General features: G+C 34.7%; 1 protein-coding gene across 35 annotated transcripts in view; it reads right to left on the bottom strand.

The window, feature by feature from the left end:
• Window positions 1–21,117, bottom strand: part of RIMS2 (regulating synaptic membrane exocytosis 2) — a 467,470-nt gene that overhangs the window by 402,514 nt on the left and 43,839 nt on the right. For 4 of the 35 annotated variants that reach the window (XM_032131090.1, XM_032131097.1, XM_032131106.1 and 1 more), the window contains exons 2-3: window positions 3,911–3,943; window positions 3,432–3,518 (exon numbers count right to left, since the gene is read on the bottom strand). The exons of the other annotated variants lie outside the window; for them this stretch is intronic. In XM_032131090.1, the coding sequence (XP_031986981.1) occupies window positions 3,432–3,518; window positions 3,911–3,943 (120 nt within the window). The remainder of the gene's footprint in view (window positions 1–3,431; window positions 3,519–3,910; window positions 3,944–21,117) is intronic. 35 annotated transcript variants of the gene reach the window in all.

Genomic DNA, 21,117 nt, shown 5'->3' with positions numbered 1-21,117 from the left:
CTTGCCTTGAGGAAAAGGAAGTGAATGGCATTCTGGGTTGTATTAGGCAAAAGCATTACCATGAGGCAGAAGGAGGAGACCCTGCCCTTTATTCAGCACTGGTGAAGCCACACCTGAAGTTCTGTCCAGTTCTGGCCTCCCCAGTTAAAGAGAAACATGGACGTACTGGAGACAGTCCAGCAAAAGGCCAAAAAGATAGGGACTGAAGCATCTCTCATGTAAGGACAGACAGAGAGCTTGAAATTTTTAGCCTAGAGAAGAAAAAGTTCAGGGAGGGGACCTTGTCTGAAGGATAATACCTGAAGGCAGGGTGCAAAGATAATGGATCCAGGCTCTTTTCAGCAGTGTCCAGTGACAGGATCAGAGGCAATAGGCACAGACTGAGGCACAGAAAGTTCCCTCTGAGCAGAAGAAAACACTTCATTCTAGGGGTGACCAAGCACTAGCACGTTATCTCTTGCCCAGAGATTTTCTAAAGTATCCATCCCTGGATATATTCAAAATCCAGCTAGACATAGTTGTAAACAATGGCCCTAGGTGATCCAGCATGAGAAGGAGGGTTGGGCAAGATGACCTCCAGAAGTCTTTTCCAACCTCAACCATTCTGTGATTTTGCAGTACAGAATTCGTGTCCAAGAGCGTCAGACTAATCCTACCTCTGCCCATAAGGGCACATGGTCAATGGTTCTACAATAACTTCTCCAGAGCAAAAGTGAAATCTGTAACACGATACCTTGTTTTCAGACACTATTCTGCTTCCTCTCACCGCATTTAGTCCTCCCCAGATTCACTGTAAATAAACTTTTTCATCAGCAAAGGTGGACAATCAGATATATATTGAAATTAGATTCAGATACTGACAGTGATTTCAAGTGGAAAATGCCCCACTATGTATGAATAGTGGTAAAAATTTCTACAGACATTTATTCTCCTGCCCAGTGTCCCACAGTGTTCCCTGGTACAAAATTCTTTGCAAGCCATTAATGTCAGAAAAAAAAAAAATTTAAAAGTTGTACCATTAGTATTTCTGTTCAATTTTCTCCCTGAAAATTTACAATAATCACAAAAATAAATCCTAGTAATTAATACATTAATGAAGTTATCACAAATAAACAGTGCTGGAAGACACTTTTAAAAGTCACTTAGACCATTCTCTTGTCCCAGCACAGGACCAGCTACGCTTTTGCCTCTTCTAACAGATATTTGCCAAACCTGCTCCTTAAGATTTCCACAGCTTCCACACAAGTCCTAAATAAAGTATGGAAGGATTTTAAGTTTTCTTTCCATTAAAAGGTTCTCTCTGCGGAGTTCAGTCCTCCCTAATTCAATTTAAGTTTACTTCTTTCAGCTTCACCATGAGATGAAAATGGAAAAGTGGTAATTTCCTTCAATTTTTCAACAACTTTCTGTATAATTAAAGACTTGTCCATCTCCTTCATTCCCTGGGATTTTCTCTTCAGGAGGTTAAATTAACTCATGTGTTTGACTCTTTCCTAATACATACCACGTTTTTAGACACCTAATTATTCATTCCTATTACTCTCCACTGAATTACAACTGCTCCACAATTTTTGAAGGGCATGCTACTCCAGTGAGATCTTACCGAAGCCTAGCGGTGTGAAAACCTCTTCACAGTGCTTCCTGGCTAGTGTCTGTACATTCCTGTATGACATTAACCTCTTTCAGGATACTGGCTACAGCTCAACTTACATACCATCATGGCTCCCTGATTCTCTGCCAAAGAGCATTACCCTACACCATTTTTCTTTGTCCTGTGTCAACCACATAAACTACCTCTACGTAACACCACTTCGCATTTTTCCTTCTGAATGGCATCAAAACATCATAACCATATCTTGGGGTTTTCAGGATAATTTTTGAATATAATCCTTCCATTAGATGTTAGCACAAGACTGGGAGAAGTGTATCTATACATTCAGTGAGTATACAAATTAATTAATTTCTTAATTATGTAATAAAAACACCGAACAAAAGTCATTCCCAAAGAGATCACCATTCAAAAAAATCCTTCCATAATAACAGTAACCATTTATAAATACCTTTTGTTAACTACAACTCATCTGTTTACACTGCCCATATAGTATTTTCAGTTTCTTGAAAGCCATGCGCTTCATACGTACAACACTGGTAAGCAGAACAAATTTTGCTGAGTTAAGGAAAATGGGAATACAAAACACTGAGTTGTTGTGAACAAACTGTAATATTGCCAGTATCTAACAAGAAACAAAAAATAAAATATTCACTATTAATATTTTATACAATTTTATAAGCCCTTAAGTGAGAATAGCAGAAAGAGAGCTCAGAATAATACATTGCTTTATAGAATATCGGTTTTATGCCCTATTTTTCCATTTTAATTCATGAAAATTTTTCACTACGTATTCGCAAAAAACAACACATCTTTCATGACCCACAAGTATGAAGGTTCACTTAAATATATGTATTAAAAAATGAATGAACATTGATTCTGCCTGGAAAATAATTAACAAGTTAAATGCGTGCTTTAAACCAGTTACGCATGAGTTCAAAAGCAAACATTTCTTTTATCACACAAACTTACAAGGCATTCACCTCTAGAAGAAAGAAAAGACAGCAACTTAGCTGTTTAAAGCTTAAATAACATCTGAAGTACATTTTAAGAATTTGAAAATTTAGAATAATAGAAATGTTTTAGTTTCTCTTTATGAACGGAGTATTTTCAGCTCCATACGTTAAGTTCTCCTCTAAGAATGAATGTCCTAGCTTTGCCAGTTTCTCTTAAAACTTTAAATTTTCAGATAGCAAAAAAAGTACTGGCTTAACTGTATAAAAGGTTCATGGATTAAATACTGGCACCACCAAAGTCAAAATTTCCTCAGCTTTGACTGACCCAAGATTTCACCTTTTATCTGCTGAAGTTCTGAAACTTTACAGATACTCTAAAAGCATGGAAAAAATGACATGATGTTTTCCTGGTCCTTAGAAAAGTCTTCCTACATATTATGTAGATTCATATAGCATTCTATGCATGACCCAGACCATGCATGTGCATAGACATGCTATATATAATGCTACATGTCTTGTCATTCCAGCTCCTCATGCACAGAAAACACATCACCCGGAGTTTCATATATGAAATATTTGCCAAAAAACAAAACAAATGAACAAAACTAAACTAAACAAAAAAAAAAAAAAACACCAAATGGAACAGTAGTAACTCCTTAAAGCAATCACTTAAGTAACTGATAAGCAGAGTAAAACCTGATTTTCAGTTTTCCCTTTGCAAATGAGGGGTTGGAAAGCAATTGGTGCTCAGCTTGTAAAATGCCCTTGGCTGAATGTTCTAAATGGGCAATTATTTTAAACATACTCTCCAGGATGTTCTAATGCTGTACAGACATTACTTAATCTACAGAGAGCAGCTTACTTACGTCTGGGGCTCCTTTTCATTTTGCTGTTTTTGCTGTGGTTGAAGAACGTTATTTACCAGCTCAGTGATCCCACTAAAGGGAAACCACCTGTTTAAACAAGCAAATAATGTGACTGAATAACCAATAAAACCAAACTAGTTTAAATGTTTTCTTATCCAACGTTAGTAGAAATACACAGGCGGAAAAGCTAGAGCCAATGGGAATGTTAGCTGCAGAACTAAGTCAGCCACTAAGGGTGTAAAAGAAGTTCTACAATTCACCAGTTCACAAGCAGGCAGCAAGAGCCTACATCCAGCTAACATGTGGATGGAGTAAGAAGCTACAGGCAGCTCTCTTACAAGCCAGTCAGGAAGCAGATGACAAACTACCTGCAGCCTATCAGGTATCAGTGAAAGCTAATACCATCAAAGGTGCAGAGAGCAGAACACGGCAAAGGTAGAAAAGTCAAGCCTATTGCATCTTTAAGATATTTTACTTACTGTGTCGGCTGTGGTTTTTGTTCTTCTTTGACCCTAAAAAGATAAGTTTGCACAACTGAGTGCAACATGTTGAAAACAACTACCTTGAAGTACTAAAATCTGTATCAAATGGGAAGGGAAAAGTTTCTATTTTGAGTTTAAAGGATTTCCTTTAATATTTGTTGTATGTTTATATTAAGTTGTACTATGGGCTTATTTCCATTTAGTTTTAAAAATGGGGAGTGCCAAGTATGGAAAACTTTAATATGTAACTAAAAATTAAATCAGTAATGTTATATGCCTGACTTTCAATTTTTTGCACATAATACCGTGTTAAAACATTTCCAGCAATACATTCAACTACAAATACAAAGGAAGGTACTTTATTATGTGAACTACAATCTATTTTTTTATTTTTATTCACAACCAAACTGCCTGTCATAGTTCATGGCCAATTTAGAACATGTAATATGACATTTAAAACAATATACTAAGCTAATAGATTAAAGGAAAATCTGCATTATATTTCTTAAACTACAGTGATGTCAGGACCTGAAGACAACCTAACTAAACACTGAGGGAAAGCTAAGGAATTTTAATCTTGAGTGAACTTTACTAGGACTTGCTTAAAGAAATACCTGGATAACACATACAGGAGGTCTGTTTAGTACTGATTAATATTTGTCCACTGTCTTTAGGAAAAATTCCATCTAAAATACATGCTTTAACTTAAGTGAGCAAGCTGATGTTCTCTTACTGAGCCTGTGCTGGTTTCAGCCGGCATAGAGCTAGCCTTCTCCACAGGGGCTGGTATGGGGCTGTGTTTTGGATTTGGGCTGAACACAGGGTGGATAATATAGAGATGTTTGTGCTATTGCTGAGCAGGGCTTACACAGAGGCAAGGCCTTTTCTGCTTCTCGTACTGCCACACTGGTGAGGAAGCTGGGGGTGCATGGGAGGTTGGGAGGAGATTCAACACCTGTCCTGAGCTGGGACAGATGACCCAAACCGACCAAAGGGATATTCCAGACCATATGATGTCATGCTCAGTAAATAAAGTGGGGTGAAGGAGGAAGAGGGGTACATTTGGAGTGATGGAGTTTGTCTTCCCAAGTAACTGTTACACACCTGATGGGACTCTGCTCTCCTGGAGATGGCTGAACACCTCCCTGCCCATGGAGGCAGTGAATTAATTCCTTGTTTTGCTTTGCTTGTGTGAGTGGCTTTTACTTGACCTCTTAAACTGTCTTTGTGTCAACTCTTGTGTTTTCTATCTTTTACCCTTCTGATTCTCTCCCCAGTCCTACTGGTGAGGGAGTGAGTGAGCAGCTGCCTGGACCTTGTTTACTGACTGGGTTTAAGCCATGACAAAACCCAAAAATAGAGACATACATCCATAGGAATATTTACATCCTCTAATTGCAGATAGTGTTCTTAAATATCCAGTTAGAATCTACCTTCCCTATATGTTCAAAAACCCAAAAAGGTTCCTAAATAGATATTCTGAATGTCTCTACAGAGAATACTCTCACCTAACCATACAGGAAGTGCAGGCTCGTAATTTTAAGTGGATGCTTAGTGTTGCACAGAAAACTAAAGCTCACCAAAATAGCTCCATATCTCCTCCACCATAGGCTATCACAGGAAATAACTCCATAAAGAGGATTCAGTAACTACGTAACAATTAAATAAGTGAACAATGAGAAACACTGAAGTCTTTCCAAAACTGGGTACAGAAAGGGAAAACTGAACATGCAACACACATTAAATTGTCTTCTAGCATGATTTTGCCTCTTCAGCACTTTAGAAATTTAAATAGAAAGTTACATTCCAGTACAAAAACAAAATAAATGAATAAATAAACAAACCCCACAAAACCAAGCAGGTATATTAAAAAAAAAAAAAAAAGTAAAAATAAAAATTTGTCATGATGTTGCAATTCCACTCTACCATGCATCTTAGTCATAATATTATCTTTAATCAAGAGAATCCACACTGGTTTTTCAATGTAGAAAATTCAAAGCAGGAGAAATGGGAGGGACAGGAAATCAAAGCATGTTCATACTTTCCTCACTAGGTAGTTCAGGACATTTCAGATTCCTCAACATTATGAGCCTTAAGGCTCCATGGTCAGCTGTAAGCAAACACTCCCAGATAGTAATTCAGAATTCCTAAGTGGCATACACAGAACTATACACTGAAATGTGACCTCCCTGACAACTGAACACTGAAAACTGAATATATCACTAATCTGTATATTCCTTTCCATACATGATTTCCAAACATACTTACTTGACACTTTTAAGTTATTACTTCATTGTGAATTGTTCTATTGAACTAAACAAAGGAAATTCGAGCCCTTCACATAATCAGATTACAACACCACCTTTCCTTTGGATAGTGACCATGGTCAATAATTTTTCATGTGTGAAAGTAAATTAGTGTAAAATCCTAAGTGTGTAGTTTGAAATCTGTGGTAGGTTTTTTTTCAAGAGGATATAGCATCTTTACATAATAGCATATATCTGGTGGCTTCATGCAGCTGCAAACCCTTGGTATTTTTGAAAATCTTACAATCAATTTTTAGTTTTGCACCATTAAATAAAAGACATTGTCCATTATCAGACATGTTGAAAAACTGCGTTTAAAATTAATTTTTCAGCATTTGATAGGAACACTGTGTTCTAAGTCAGGATATAATATGACCCTACAATTCAAAATATCTCTCTTATAAATTAATCTTTTCTTCTCCTAGAATTCTGTGTCTCATTCACTATATACTTTCCAACACTGCAGTTATGTGAGGACAAGAGCTTCTATAATTATATAACAGTGACGCATTCCATACATCCTTCATTCCCTGGATTAGGAAATTATCTTCCTTGACATTATAATGAACATGGAAGGCAAACTACAATTTGAAAAGAAATTATGAAAAAATCTATTGAATTAATAGATTCTACCAGATAATTTTAAATTAATATTAACCCTGTGGATCAATAGGCCTGAACCCGGTGTACAACACAAGTATTTATCTTTCAAGGTCAGAGAATGGACACAGATTCTGGATCTAAATCAGAAAACCACAGACTAATTTCTGCTACATTTTTTCCAAAAGACTTCATTCAGATGAAATTACAAGTTATAGCAACTGACAGAAATAATGATATATTAGAGGAAAGGCACTGAATGTATTTTTAACATTGCTGTGGTTTAAATGTCTTTTTCTACACAGAAAAGGACTAAAGAGACTCCAGATACTTGAACCCTGTCTACATGTACACATACAGTTGTATTTCCTTTGGTTACAAGAGCGGCTTTGTGTTTCACTGGATTGTGTACTGCCATATTTATGCTTTGTTTTCTCCCCTCCTTTCAACAATCAGCAACAAATAATTGCTTAAAAGAAGTGTCTTTCCAGGTCAGAAAGCCCCAAAACTTCCATTTTCTCAACACATCAACTGAAATAGCCCAAGAAGTATAACTGCATTCTGCTTCTTACAGGCAACCTGTCTTCATTTAACCTTCCTATGTCTTTTCAATCCTATCCACTCAAAACTCTTCCAAGAACAGTGCCAGTTCTCATTATTCACTAGAAACAAATTCTGATCAACACCTGTCTACTAAAACCACCAACAGGCTGCAGATAATGTGTCTGATCAACAATGACTGAGACAATGCATTCTAACGGTGCAGAACACTAAGTATTTTACCATCTATGGTAAAATGTCAGAGGAGTTTGAAACTTTCGTCACAATTTTTTTTGCAAAGATCACAACTCCATACGCTACTCCACTTGAAAACAAGGATTTTTCTACTTGCCAACAATACAGAATTTTTACACCTTGCACTTTGTTATCAGAAACCTCTGCCCTTTGAAACATACACATCACCATTACTCTTGTGTTCCTCTGCAAGCCTACACAGTGCAAGTGCCAGATCCCTTTGATCTTTTCCAGTAGCTAGAAACATTAAGCTAAATCTCAAGTCTCAGTGAACAGTTTTTGATGTCAGATCCTCTCCGTGTACTAAAAATTTCCTCAAAGATTAAGGCTATTCCCACTGGCACAGGGAATTAATACGAGAACAGAACAGAAAAAAGAGGGAAGAGAACAAGAAAAATGGAAGCAGAAGACTAAGTAATTGAAACATCAATATAAAAATTATTACTATCCCTTTAAACTCCTAATACTTTTCTATTTTTCAATCTACTGCCACCAGTAAAAGCTTCTCTCTAAGATCTACTACATCAAAACCATAAAACATTCTTTTCAAAAGGTGCTTTGGAGACAGGTAAACTAACAAGCACTCTGTTATCAGAGCTCATCTCTATTTTAACATACTTGGATGAATAGCCACAGAGACATAGGGGAAGAATTCAGGTGTCTCAATCTATGAAAATAACCCTTAAAACACACTCTACACTACCTAGATATCTGTATTAGTTCTTCTCAAGTGAAGTTCGGGGAATCCAAATTTCAGAATCAGCCATCCGTGGCAGGGATAAACATCATAATATCTACCTCTAACGCAGTATTACTCTCAAGATTCACAACTTGCCATCCATGGACCTACAAGCACAAGGAAACAGATTAGCTAATCTGCAGGAATAAACTGAATTTACCTAATGTCTCCTAGAAACACTGAGTTGAGCACATAGCATATAACACTCTGTATCACTTTCATTTAAAAATGCTACAGGCCAGGAGTTTCAGTCTTTCATTCAATAATATTCTATGTTTTCCTTATTTCCTAACCAACTCAGCGGACTAGGACAGACCACGATGGAAGTTTTTTCTAGTCCTTCTGTTGAAATTGAGAAGATTGGAAAAGCAAGTCATCTTTTGCTTGGAACTCATCTATGAAAAAAAAAATCTAAATATATTTTATTATTACTATTAATGCTGTAATGTTGCTAGTATCAATTTAATGAAGCTGTTGATGTTTCAAGAGTAGTTATTTTTATTAAATATATTGCTTAGGAAATCCAAAGAGTGGGACACTTGTGCGAAATTTTTAAGTTTAGAGAACATAGATCCTAATGGCAAAGCAGGATATATGTGCAGTAGTCTCAATGAGCAATGCATGTTACACTAAGCTTGATTAAGACTCAACATAAGATCAAATATTAATGCACCAAACTATCTGGTTTTCCTAAAGCAAATCATACAGGAAGGATGAGGGATAGCTTCAGATCTATAAAAAGAATCGTTAAGTTTTGCTTCTTCTGCAGATACCATACTGACATTGACCTCCAGCTTTGCTCACAATAAAATAGAAATAGTTCAGAGAAGACAGCAGCAAATAATTTGTCTCAAACCCAGATTTATATTACACGCAGTAAAAATCTACAAAGCTGCTATCATTCAAATAAAAACAGCAGCATGAATGCTAACTACTCCATAACCTCTTATATTATAAGGTGAATTAAACTGAATACTATTCTCAGGATTAACATTTGTTCTTAGCATTCCAGACCCCACTAGCCCAGCTGACAGTACAGAGACTCAGCTTTCTCAAGAGTCAGGGTGCCAACACACAATCTTTGAAGTGTTCTCTCTCTCTTCAATAACTGTCTACAATTATTAGCAGATTTGAAATATTCCAAAATAATTTGATAATTAGCAAATGCCTTTTCAATGCACAACTACTGAAAAGATTTTAATGAAGGTATGGAACTAGCTTCCTCTGGAATTTATATATTCCCCTTGTCATAGTACATGAACATCATAACCTCTAAAAGTATTTACCATTGGCAATATTTCTGAATTTAGAACAACTTCCTCCCCTGAAATTTATACCCTTTAAAATGGCACCGAAAATAAAATAGATTTAAAGAAACAATGATAAAATTCTGACCTCCCTTCCCTCTTGTTTCCCTGTCCTTCCCATTCTTTCTCTCCAAAGAACTGCATTCAATGCATAACTACATCCAAACAACTGTGGGGATACCCATTCCCTTGGTTTAATTGTGCTGAAAAAGAGGGAAGATCATGAGCTCCAGCGACATTCAGAGGTTTCCACCACCCTGTATTAGAATGCAAGGTCCATTAATGCATTTTCCCAGATTGCCTGCTGTGGACCCTCTTTTATTTTTCTAAATCTTTGTAACAGCATTTCAATTATATGCCCTGCACCAAATGAGCAAAAAAAGAGGAGGATTAGTTGCAGTGACTGCAGTGACTACACTCTCACATCGGAAGTCAAGACACATGACACAAGCAGAGTATATAATTTTGCCTGCATCCACTCTTGACAAAACAGCAGAGTTAAAACAGACATATACTCAAATACAGTCAACTATTTTCTTGAGAAGGCACCTTTACAGATTAATTAAGTTAAATTATGTAAGTATGTTTAACTCCAAGAAAGGAGGTCAAATATAAATCCATGCCAATTGCATAACTGTAAAATATTAAATATTAACTGAATTGATTCTTTGCATTGATTACCCTATTGATGCTATAAGAATATACACATAAGAACATGCAGCTTAACTATTTTTGATCAAAATTAAAGTCTTTAATTTATATTACTGTTTCAAGTGTTTGATTAATTTAGAGAGTATAGGTAGTTGAATTGAGAAGGATCATCTTTTGGGTAATAATGTCTTTCCAAAGGAGTATTATCCTGAAGACATACGCAGGTGATTTTACTAATTTTGTTCTGTTTGTAACCAAAGTACCAGCACTTTCCAGAAAAGCACCTCCACAATCAGTAGCTGGGAGGTAATCGGATATTTGATATTAGTGAACAAACTGGTGGAGAAGTTGGGTTCTTGGGCTAGAAACAGTATCTGTTAAACAGAATAAATTTAAAACCTATCTAAATCCAAGCTTAAGAGGTTAAACATCCTCTGAAGCTCAAACTAAATTTATTGTAGATGCAAGACAAACAACAAGAAAGCACCAGACGTACTTTACAGGTAAGCACATATACATGTTCCTGTATAGTAGTCTAGGCTGAATGAGCTCTTTGCATGAGCCTCAGATGAACATCACCCATAAACACAACACTTTCTGTGAAATAAAGATTACTCTGACAATTAGATGATAATTAAAATGGGATGGTTTTATGTAAGGTTCCAGACAAACAAGTCACAAAGCGAAATTTTGACACTAATATTTATAAAATATCTACTAAAATGTGTGGTTCACTGTGACCAAAAACAAGAGTGCTCAACAGCCCTGTACTTTTAACCCTAAAACTGAAGAAACTGACAGTATTTTTTGATCATTTCAGAATCAGCAAAATAAATCAGGTTCTGCTTATCTTAGGATATGAACTCTTCAGGGCAGAAATGCTTCCTATTGTTTGTTTCTGGGGTAGGAGATAGAGACACTGTGTTCTACAAATGAAAGCTCTCTCACTTCTCACACATCCTACTCAGCCAGACTTCTTCCTTGCTATTTGTTATGGTGTTCATAGTAAAAACATAAAAATGAGTGTAAAACTCACAAATCAGCACATTAGAAAATAATTATAGTACAACTGTAATAATAAATAAGTACTACACTGAACAGTAGCCATTATGTTATATATAGTTCCAATAATTAATTCATGGATCAATGCTCTCCTTTGAAGGTTATACAAAATGGCAAGCAGGGGGCCTATACCAGGGAGGTGACATTAAAAGGTCTGTGCTAAAAATCTAGTGGTTTTCCAAACCCACCACATAGTTTAAAATGGGCTACTGCAGCTTTTCCCTATATTTAGTAAGGAAAAGAGTATTTTGGTTATTACAGAGTAAGTGGGAATTTCTAAGACAGAATTTGTGAGCCGTCAGCACTATAATTTGTTGCCATGTGGAACAGGCCGGCTGCTTCCCACTTAGGTGTCGTGTCTGCTGAGGGAATAAGGCATGTACAAAAACCTGAAAAAGCAAAAAATTATAAAATAATAAATAATAGAAAGTTGGATCACACAAAGTTGTCAAAGAGGGGCAACAAAAACAACTAGAAAAAAGTATAAACAATTTTAACAAAGGAATTATATTGGGTGAAGTTGTGTCTTTCAATCCTAAGGCTCCACAAGTTTTTTTTCAGATTGGCATATTACTAATATTCTTGAATTAGGAGTTTCACAGATTTGCTTTTCTCTGGGTAAAGTGTCTAATACCTGTCAGTTGCTCATCTCTAACATCATATTTAATAGGTGCAAGATCGGACCAGCTAACTTGCAACACATAAAATAAAAACTTAGCCTGTGTTAGCAATGCAGTAAGAGCAAAACAAAGATCAAATTAATGCATATGAAGGGTGTCACGTGCAGCAGATAAAAAGAGCACACAAGTTTAAGGAATCCTTGAGCCATAGTAAATATTTCTTTAAAAGGAGTTTACCTATTCAGTTTCTATCAGCTTATTTAAAGATCAGCTAATGTTACATAATTCTTCACTATAATGAATTTCCAAATCCATTTCAAGGACATGAGGCACAAGTAAATATCTTCTTGAATCTAATCAGTTTGTTCTGTCAGTAGACCCCTTTTTAGACAAAAAAAAAAAGGGCAATGTTCCTACAAATAACTTCTATTTCTTTAAAAAGTTCAACTCTGAGACAACAGTCACCTGTCCTGCTGTATATTTGATCACACTAATGTCTCCCTCACACAATCTGAAAAGCCCTGACTTCTCTCTGATCTCAGTGCTCAGATTATATACTGGCTGAAAAGCCTCACATGGGAGCCTGACACTTGTTCTCGGCCTTTTATTTTTAATAATAGTTTTATTTGGATTCAATTCTTTTTCTCCAATTTAATAAGTGTTACTCTCCTAAATCCTGGTGATACGTGGACATTTCAGTTAGATGACTTACAGAGAATAAAATAAATCAAACTGAGACAGCAGGCATCAAATCTGAAAAGAATATTGGACTTTTGTCCAATTTTCCAAGAAGGAATAGAGACAAAATTGTCTAATTGTCACATAACATTTGTTATTAGATGCAATTTTCTGTAATTATGGGGACCTCATAGCAAGTCTTGGGTGAGATTTGCATTGAAAAAATGTTTAAATTACAGATACTTTTACAACCTAAACTCTAGCAAAGATTAGTATTTCACAGCTAGCATTCATTTGACTGTATCTATTTTCAAAATATCGAGTTTCTCCACACAAGTGCTGGAATAGCACTTAGGTCAGTCTGCCAGTGTAATCTTGTATATTTTGTGTAAAGAGAAAAAAAATGTTTTACATTCTTGCCTACAGGATGTGTGAGATCTACCACAATAGCTGCATTACAGTGAGCCATACTTTACTTCTGGAAATAAGAATGACTGTAGCAAGATGACTGTGAAATGCATAGTCTTGTTCATTATCCAAAATGCAAACAGTTACCACTATTATAGTAACAACACATGCATAAATACATTCAAATGTAACATAGAGGTGTACAAGACTACTCAAACTTTAGTAAATCTATAATCTCCAGACACAATTTTACCAGAGTCAACTTCAGTAATGGATAATCAAATACCATATAAGGTTTTGTCCTAAAATAGTTTTTCTTAGAAAGGACTCAAAAAAGGCTTAAATATTTTAAATGAAAATTTTAATCATAAGGAATTTTGAGGGATATTTATTTCAGTGTCTGGATCACAACTTTCCTTAATACAATTTCTATTAATTATGTATTGGAAAGATGAGACTTTATTTTTTACTTATGCTTCAAACTGGTTTGCAATTGACTGAAATTCTCAAGGAATTCATACAATGAAGCAGAAACCCTAATTTTAAAATGGATAAAAAAGCTAGGATCTTGAAATCAAACACATTAGGATCTTCTCAGAACATTATTTGAATTCTAATGTAAGCAAAATTTCATTTTAGAACAAAACACTAAAAAAAAAGAAGTTTCTCCTAAGGGTTTTGAGTTGCTTTTGGGTTGGATTTTTACTTTTTCAACAGTAGATGGCATTCCAAGCATCTCCTGCAGAAAGTGCTTATTCTGGCACCAGCTGCTAGTGAAATATGCAACCCTGGGCTCAGCTGTTAGCAGGTGAATTTTAAAAAATTCCTTTTAACTCTGTAATTAATTTTATATGTACTGGTAATTACTTTGGACTTGGTATGTTATTTTGTGTTAAATAGCAATTTTATAACATTATTATCTCTAAGATATCCACCAGGTGAAAATCATACACACTAGAGCTTCAAAACTACACAGCAGACAATAAGTTAGCATTTCTCAGACTGTGACATTTAATCGTGTGAAATGGATTCAGATTTCTTCCAGAGTGCAGGCAATCCTAGAGGAGGATTATTTGCAAAGGATACAACAGGAACAGAAATAACAAATACCATGAATTTGTTCCTGTTCTCCTCAAAGCCAGCCTTACAAAGAGCCCCTTTTTTGGAGCAGACTTGTTTCCTGCACCCTCTCTACACATGAAGCTCTGGATCACTATTGCATAATGAACAGTACAAGGAACTTCAGCTGTAAGGCTGGATTACTAAATGGCTTGAAAAATGCAAGTTCCCTACCAAAAAAGAAACACAATATAACTTCTGCTACAAAAACAAGATTAGAATCTAAGATTCAAACAGGAAGTGAAAAACCAGGAAAAGAAAAATAAATGAGAAATACAACAGTAATGCATACAAATTTAATAGAACAGTAATGCATACAGATTTAATGACAATACTTTCAAATAGTCTATTTATCAAGGAATCATTCATTTTTGCTGATTTGATGTTGCTGTTGACATAAATCTTGAGAGTTAGAAATTTTATTATTATTAAATATGGTTTATTTAATATTTTTGAGGGAATCATGCCTATATTATTACCTTATTCTATTATATATTCTATATAATAATATAGAATATTATACATTATCTATTATGATGACGATATCTTTATATTATGACGTTATTATACTATTATTAAGACCCTTTTCTTGAGAATAAATATAAAATACTGGGGTTTTTCCTGATAATATATTTAGTTAAATAAAAATATGAATGAGAATACTTGTAGATCACTTTGAATTCTCTATTCATATATTCTACAGAATTTATAGTTTATATCTGGAAGACACAGGAAGTTACTGTGATATAGTCTTGTCTATCTGTGATATGATGTCTCTGACTACATGAGACATCTGAGATAAATACAACATCCAGTTTACACAGTACTTAGAGAAAGCCCAAGTGGTTTTCTTTAAAAACAGATGTTATCTGGTGATTCATTTGCTGCATAGAAAAGTTAGAATCATAAACAGAATATTATTATAAACTGTCTGCATGACTAGTTATAGTAATACATTTTACAATAGTAGAAATGTTCTTTTCCTTTAGTTTTATATGCCTGAATTAATGTTCCCCTAAGAAAGAAAATATTCCAGTGTACCTTTTTTCAGAATAGGTTTGCTATTTCTGTCTACATTTCTCTTTTTATCAGTACTCTGTTGAGGTTTGCTTGCTATTTGCACCTTTATTTTAAAGTGAACCGAAGTTAAATAATACTTGGAACTCACCAAGTTTTTCTAGATTTTTTTTCCTGATCCTTTCTTTGTACGCCCTTGTCTTGTACTCTTTGCATGAGTAAGGATTTCCTAGTTTGAAGAGTTTATTTAGATTGGTCATTTTTGTGCACATTTTTCCTTCTCATGTTGTACAGATGTATTTACAATGAGAAGCAAAGTGATTCTAGAGCTGTATCACAGATGCCAGTTAAACCGAGGGGTGGTACTTGTTCTAGTGAGCAAGCTTTGGGCTCCAGAGATTAACATAATCCAATGCTTTGAGCACAGCCAGATTTGAAACTACTGACAATTTTGAATACATTCAACTCTCTCTGCACTTAAAACATCCAACTTTTAAGGTTTTAAACCTGATATTCAGAGAATACTACCTGTCTTTAAAAAAAGGAACTACTTTAGCAAATGCCTTCTAAACAGAAAATGACTCATCTGGTCTTATTAATGAAGGAAATAACACCTACCAAAAAAAAATAAATAAAATAAAAATAAAAACTCCTACAGAACACATTTGCAAAATTAATCTTTACAAATTTTGAATTTTTGGCTCAGAATTAAAATTCTTTCAAATAGTTTCCATGTCACAAACCACACTCGAAGCAGAAGCTTAGAAATATTTAAGTGATCTGCTATAAAAATTAATTAAAATATTTTCTTTCAATCCAAGATGTAAGGGCCTCTGATCAAAATATCTTGTTTTGGCTGAGAATGCCAATAGTTTTAAAAGCTAAAACTATATTAATCAGCAAACTATATTAACAATGTTGATTAATTTTAATTAAGTCCTGCCACATATGATCCTCTGGAATGGCCAGTGGCTGAATCTGAGACATTTCCAGGTCGAGGGAGTTGTAGATTTACTCAGCCTATGAAAATCTTGCTGGTTTGGGTCCACTGGTTTTGACATTCCAGAGTACAATTCAGGTTGATGCATCAGGCTGTTCTAGATTTCAAGGCTGTGGTGACATCATGCATTTATTTTTGCTTTGGTTGTTAATTTCCTTCAGTGTCTTTTTACAGGTTATTCAAAAAATTGGTTTAATAACCAGTGGAAAAAAACCCTTGAATTTCTCCTCTGCCCGCATCATAGAATTAAGAATGAAATGAGAATCTGATACGCGTAACTATTCCCATTTCTCATTGAAAACAAAACATCTATTTTCTAAACAGGCTCCAAGAAAGAATTCTGGATTCCAAAAATGTGAGATCACAATTAAATAAAAATTGTACTATTTAGTAAATTCTGTGTTTATTTAAACTTCTTCAACTGGGTTTCATAGGGCAACTACTCAGACATTATTATAACTATTGCTCTGAGCAAACTATCTAACCTCTGAGATCTTACATAAATTATAGTTCAAATCAATAGTTGTTGTTGAAACTTTTATTTTCCTTCTTCTGGTTCCCAGTGGTTCCTGAAAGTAGTACATACATTTCTATAAAAGTCAAAATTCTCTCCCAGAATGATGAAAAAGTTTGATTGTGTGATCACTTTTAACATAGATTTCTGAAATCAAATACATGAAATTGTAACAATTTTACAGTTTTCTGTCTGACTTTACTTTTTTCTATATTTTTACTAAGATTAACTTTCCTAGTCAGGCTGCAAAAAAATCTTCCAACAGTCAGATACAAACTCAAGTGTTGGTAATTCTAAACCTTTTCACCACAACCTATGAAAATTTTAAGTGTACAATTAAACATCATAACTCTAATTAAGAATACAGTTTTCTCTCAATAGTTAGCATGTTGATGTTGACCCAATACCTGACCTTCCTGAAAGAATGCAATGTCATTTACATGACATTATAAAGTAGAATCTAAATTTTTCCCCCTTTGTTTTCTGTTTCCTGGGAATAAATTTAGGAACTAATTAAGATCTCAGAACCCTCTGCCTGACATACACCTTACCTGAAACGCTCATTACTCCTTTATAAGAGTGATCAGTTTGGGATTCCAGAAACTTAGGATTGGTTATAATAGGTTAAAGACATTTTCAGCAGGGGGAATGCAGAGGTAGAAAAAAATAAACTTCAGATCTCACGTCCCTCCTTCAGCAAAACTAAACCTGTACTAGAGGCATTTAACAGAATGCTACCTGTAGAAATACTTACTTTCTGAGCATCATTCTTCACAAACATTTGTTATTCAAACTCTTATCTGAACAGAAGTTCTAAATGTTTAATAACGAAATGCTGCATAGCAGCTTTGGATGATCGTTTAACTCCTAAGTCTTTATTGTAATGCAGACACCCATTGTTCTCATCCCTAGCTAATTACAAGCATTCATTCATGCCTGCTTGCAATTAGAGTACATTTAAAATGAACAGAACTGCCATTCATGAAGACACTAAATATAAATGAAAATTAGTAAACACAAAGTGACATCAAAACCAGCTCAGACAATAGTCCTATGATTTAAAATGTAACACATGCTAAACATCCTTGAAAAACTCACTAGTTAACAGATTCTGCAGAGCTGCAACACCAGTACCAATTTCCCGTGGGGAGTATGAAACTGAATTTTGTAAATTCAGTATTTACTTATACCTATACTAGTAGTATAAATGAGAAGTAAAGGCAATCTAGAGAAAATAAGTTTAAAAGTTATTCTCAAGTTCATAAATTAGTGTATTTCTATGTTGCTGTTTTGTAACAGAAATACTCCTTTCTTCTGAGGAAAGAGGTGCATGCATTTTTGTTTAAAGAGACAGTGAGAGAAAAAAATTTACTTCTTAGATGAAAAACCTACCCAAAATCAACACAAGGAGTAGACTTTTTAAAATTACAGAAATTAATGATGGAAGGATGAGATTACTATGTTTCAGAATGGTTATTGTCATTAGTCATTGTCTACTCCAAGCACAAGTTCAATACACTAAGTTGTGTGAGAGACAAATGAGAAAACAGTACATTAAATAGCTTAATGTCTAATGAAACTTAGACCTCCTATTTTCTATCTTCCATGAATCTCCCAAACTGCAAGTTAAGCTCAATATTTCTTGTCCCATCATCTGCTCAGGGCATGAAAAACAGCAGCTTTTCATTTCTTTGAAAAATCTGAAGTTCCCCTAAGTCTTATGTCCTAAAGCTTATCAAAGTGTTTAGCCTCTTCCCACGGAATGTTTTCTAGAGATCTCACCTGGACTACTGTCAACTTATCCACTGCTATTTTGAGCTGTAGTTTTGAAAACTAGACTCATTCCAGCTGGGCATTTAGTGATGCTCATTATTGCCTCACAGTTTTGTAGGACGTTGTAATGTAATGTAATGCCAACCTATGATGGCAAGTACCCTTTCCATAACCACATGTACAATTAAACTTCATTTTCAGCATAAGAGGCAGTTTAGAGCCTAGACACTGCACTTGGGAATTGATAAATAGTCAGTAGCTAACTTCAACTTAAATGTATGATTATATGTATGCATAGTACTTACTGAATAATATTCTTGTTGAATATCATTCAGTAATTTTAGACCAAATCTCTAATTTCTCAAACTCATTTATAAATTTTCTAATATGCTTGTAAGTGCACTCTATTCCAGCATTCTGAACATTAATAGATGTGCTTGACAACTTCACCAAAGTTTCATTAGGTAAATCTTTGTTTAGACAGAAAACCATCCATAGATACTAAGTAAAACTTTCTGGTCCATTACTCATGGGTACATATTACTATTCTACAATTCTACAAAACTACATAGTAGTTTTCTCTGTATCACCTACCCTGGATTGCTTAGGAATATGTTTTTCAAGATGATATTAAAGCCTTCCTCAAGTCATCTATTACCACTTCTCTGTCTACAGAAGCTGGTATCTCTTGCAAAATTAAATTAGATTTTTCTGGCATGATTTGTTCTTGATAAATCCACATTGATAACTAGTCTTTTTTCTTTTTTTTTTTTATCTTCTAGATACTTACAAGAACTTTGCTTATTTCTTCCACTGTTTTTCTTGGAATTTCAGTAGGCTGATTCACTGCTAATACTCTGGCTCTTCTTCCACTCACACCACCCAATTTTCTAAAGGGGGATTTTGTTCTTGTTGTCTTATAGTCTTATATAAGAGCATATCCAGAAAAGAGATTCCATCAGATTTTCTGAACTCAAAATAGCTTAAAATAAAATCCATAAGACCACAATAATCAGTAATTTTATTATTCCTTTGCGACTTACAAATGCATTTAAAGTCACGATTTTAGAGACAATCTTAGCATCTCAATTAAAATACTACTTCAGCCAATAGAAAACTACTTTCTAAAGCCCTGTCTATTTAGATTACTTAGTCTGAATAAAAACTTAGTAGGAGGTGTGATCTTGACCTTCTAGAATAAAACAAAGCATAGAATATCTGCAACCACTTTTGAAATTTTTCTCATTCCTATTCTTGAAAAAAAGAGGCAATGGTCTTGTGCAGGTACTAAATGCTCTCTCTGAAAAATCATATTAACCCATTAAAAAATTTTAAAACTGATTAATACTTTTGGGCAACACTGTCTTGGAAAGCAAAATGGTTTCATACCATTACAGATGATCCCTACTCACCAAAGACAGAGCAGACACATCTATCATAACCCTGTGAGGCCTGTCTGTGGTGCTGCTTGCCTGCATCAAACATTCCAGATTTTCTTTAACTTATCCCTCAAGATCTCAGTATTCTTACTGACAGTTGAACTCTCACTTGAAAAACCAGCCCTGATGGAGAATAGAAAATGCAGAGATACAGATATGCTTGTCACAGGTGCAGAAACAACACATTTTGAAACTGACAGTCTCATTTTTTTCATATAGTTAATAATACACTTTTTTTCCCTTTAAAAGGAACATCAACTCTAAGAAGGACATAGGCAGCTAAGCTGAATGCCAAAATTCATGAACAGTGTACACAATTCAAAAATTTAGTTAAACCTTTCTATCCAAATCATGTACAGAAAAACAAGAGTGAAAAGTGACCAACAACATTAAAGAGTTCTGAAAAGATGGGCAAGAGTGACATGAGAATTGTGAAAATGTGAGACCTGAGTTCAGGATTTTTTAACTTTATTGGAAAAGTGATAAAAGCATTGTTTTGATTTCAGTCTTATCAATTTTTACGTACACAGGAGACACACTTTAACAGGCATTTTGACTGTGAAGCTGGTTCATTTTCTCTTTGGCACTGTAACGCCTTGATCATTCAAATTGTGCACATATTATTTGGTAGCCAGGCTCATTATGACTGAACCAAGCTGTTATCTTGATTCAGAAAAAGCAGCTATGGAGGAGAAGATAATACATATTGGTCTGCATGGTGAATACAAGTACCAGCTGGCTTGGAAGCCTGGGCTTGTTTCCTAATGTATATAATAGAATAGGATTGATAAAAACTGAAATATTTATTCTCAAGGAAGAGACATTTGAAAGAAAGGTGGAGGGGAGATTAGAACAAAAATTCAGATTTTGAAGGTTGAGGTTTTATAAATATTGAAACATTTTACTCATAATAGTAGTGAAATTTAAGTCAATACTGGATGTATTTTGAAATATGTTCTGTTCCAATCTCGTGTTCTTGACCTTGATGCAATTGCTCAAAGAGATTGACCACATATGTGATGCATCAGATCTTAATGGTCCATCATCTGACTTTAAAATCTACTTAAAGATTCTTCCCTTCTCTTACTATGAACTCAGAAATTTTCCTCTGTGTGAATTCAAATTTGCAGCCTTTTTTCAATTGATCACACCCTTTCATATGTCACCATCTATGTC

Source organism: Corvus moneduloides, chromosome 1, assembly GCF_009650955.1.
Source record: "Corvus moneduloides isolate bCorMon1 chromosome 1, bCorMon1.pri, whole genome shotgun sequence".
Taxonomy (NCBI): domain Eukaryota; kingdom Metazoa; phylum Chordata; class Aves; order Passeriformes; family Corvidae; genus Corvus; species Corvus moneduloides.
Note: the sequence above shows the minus strand (reverse complement) of the source record. Positions and strands in the feature narration are given on the sequence as shown.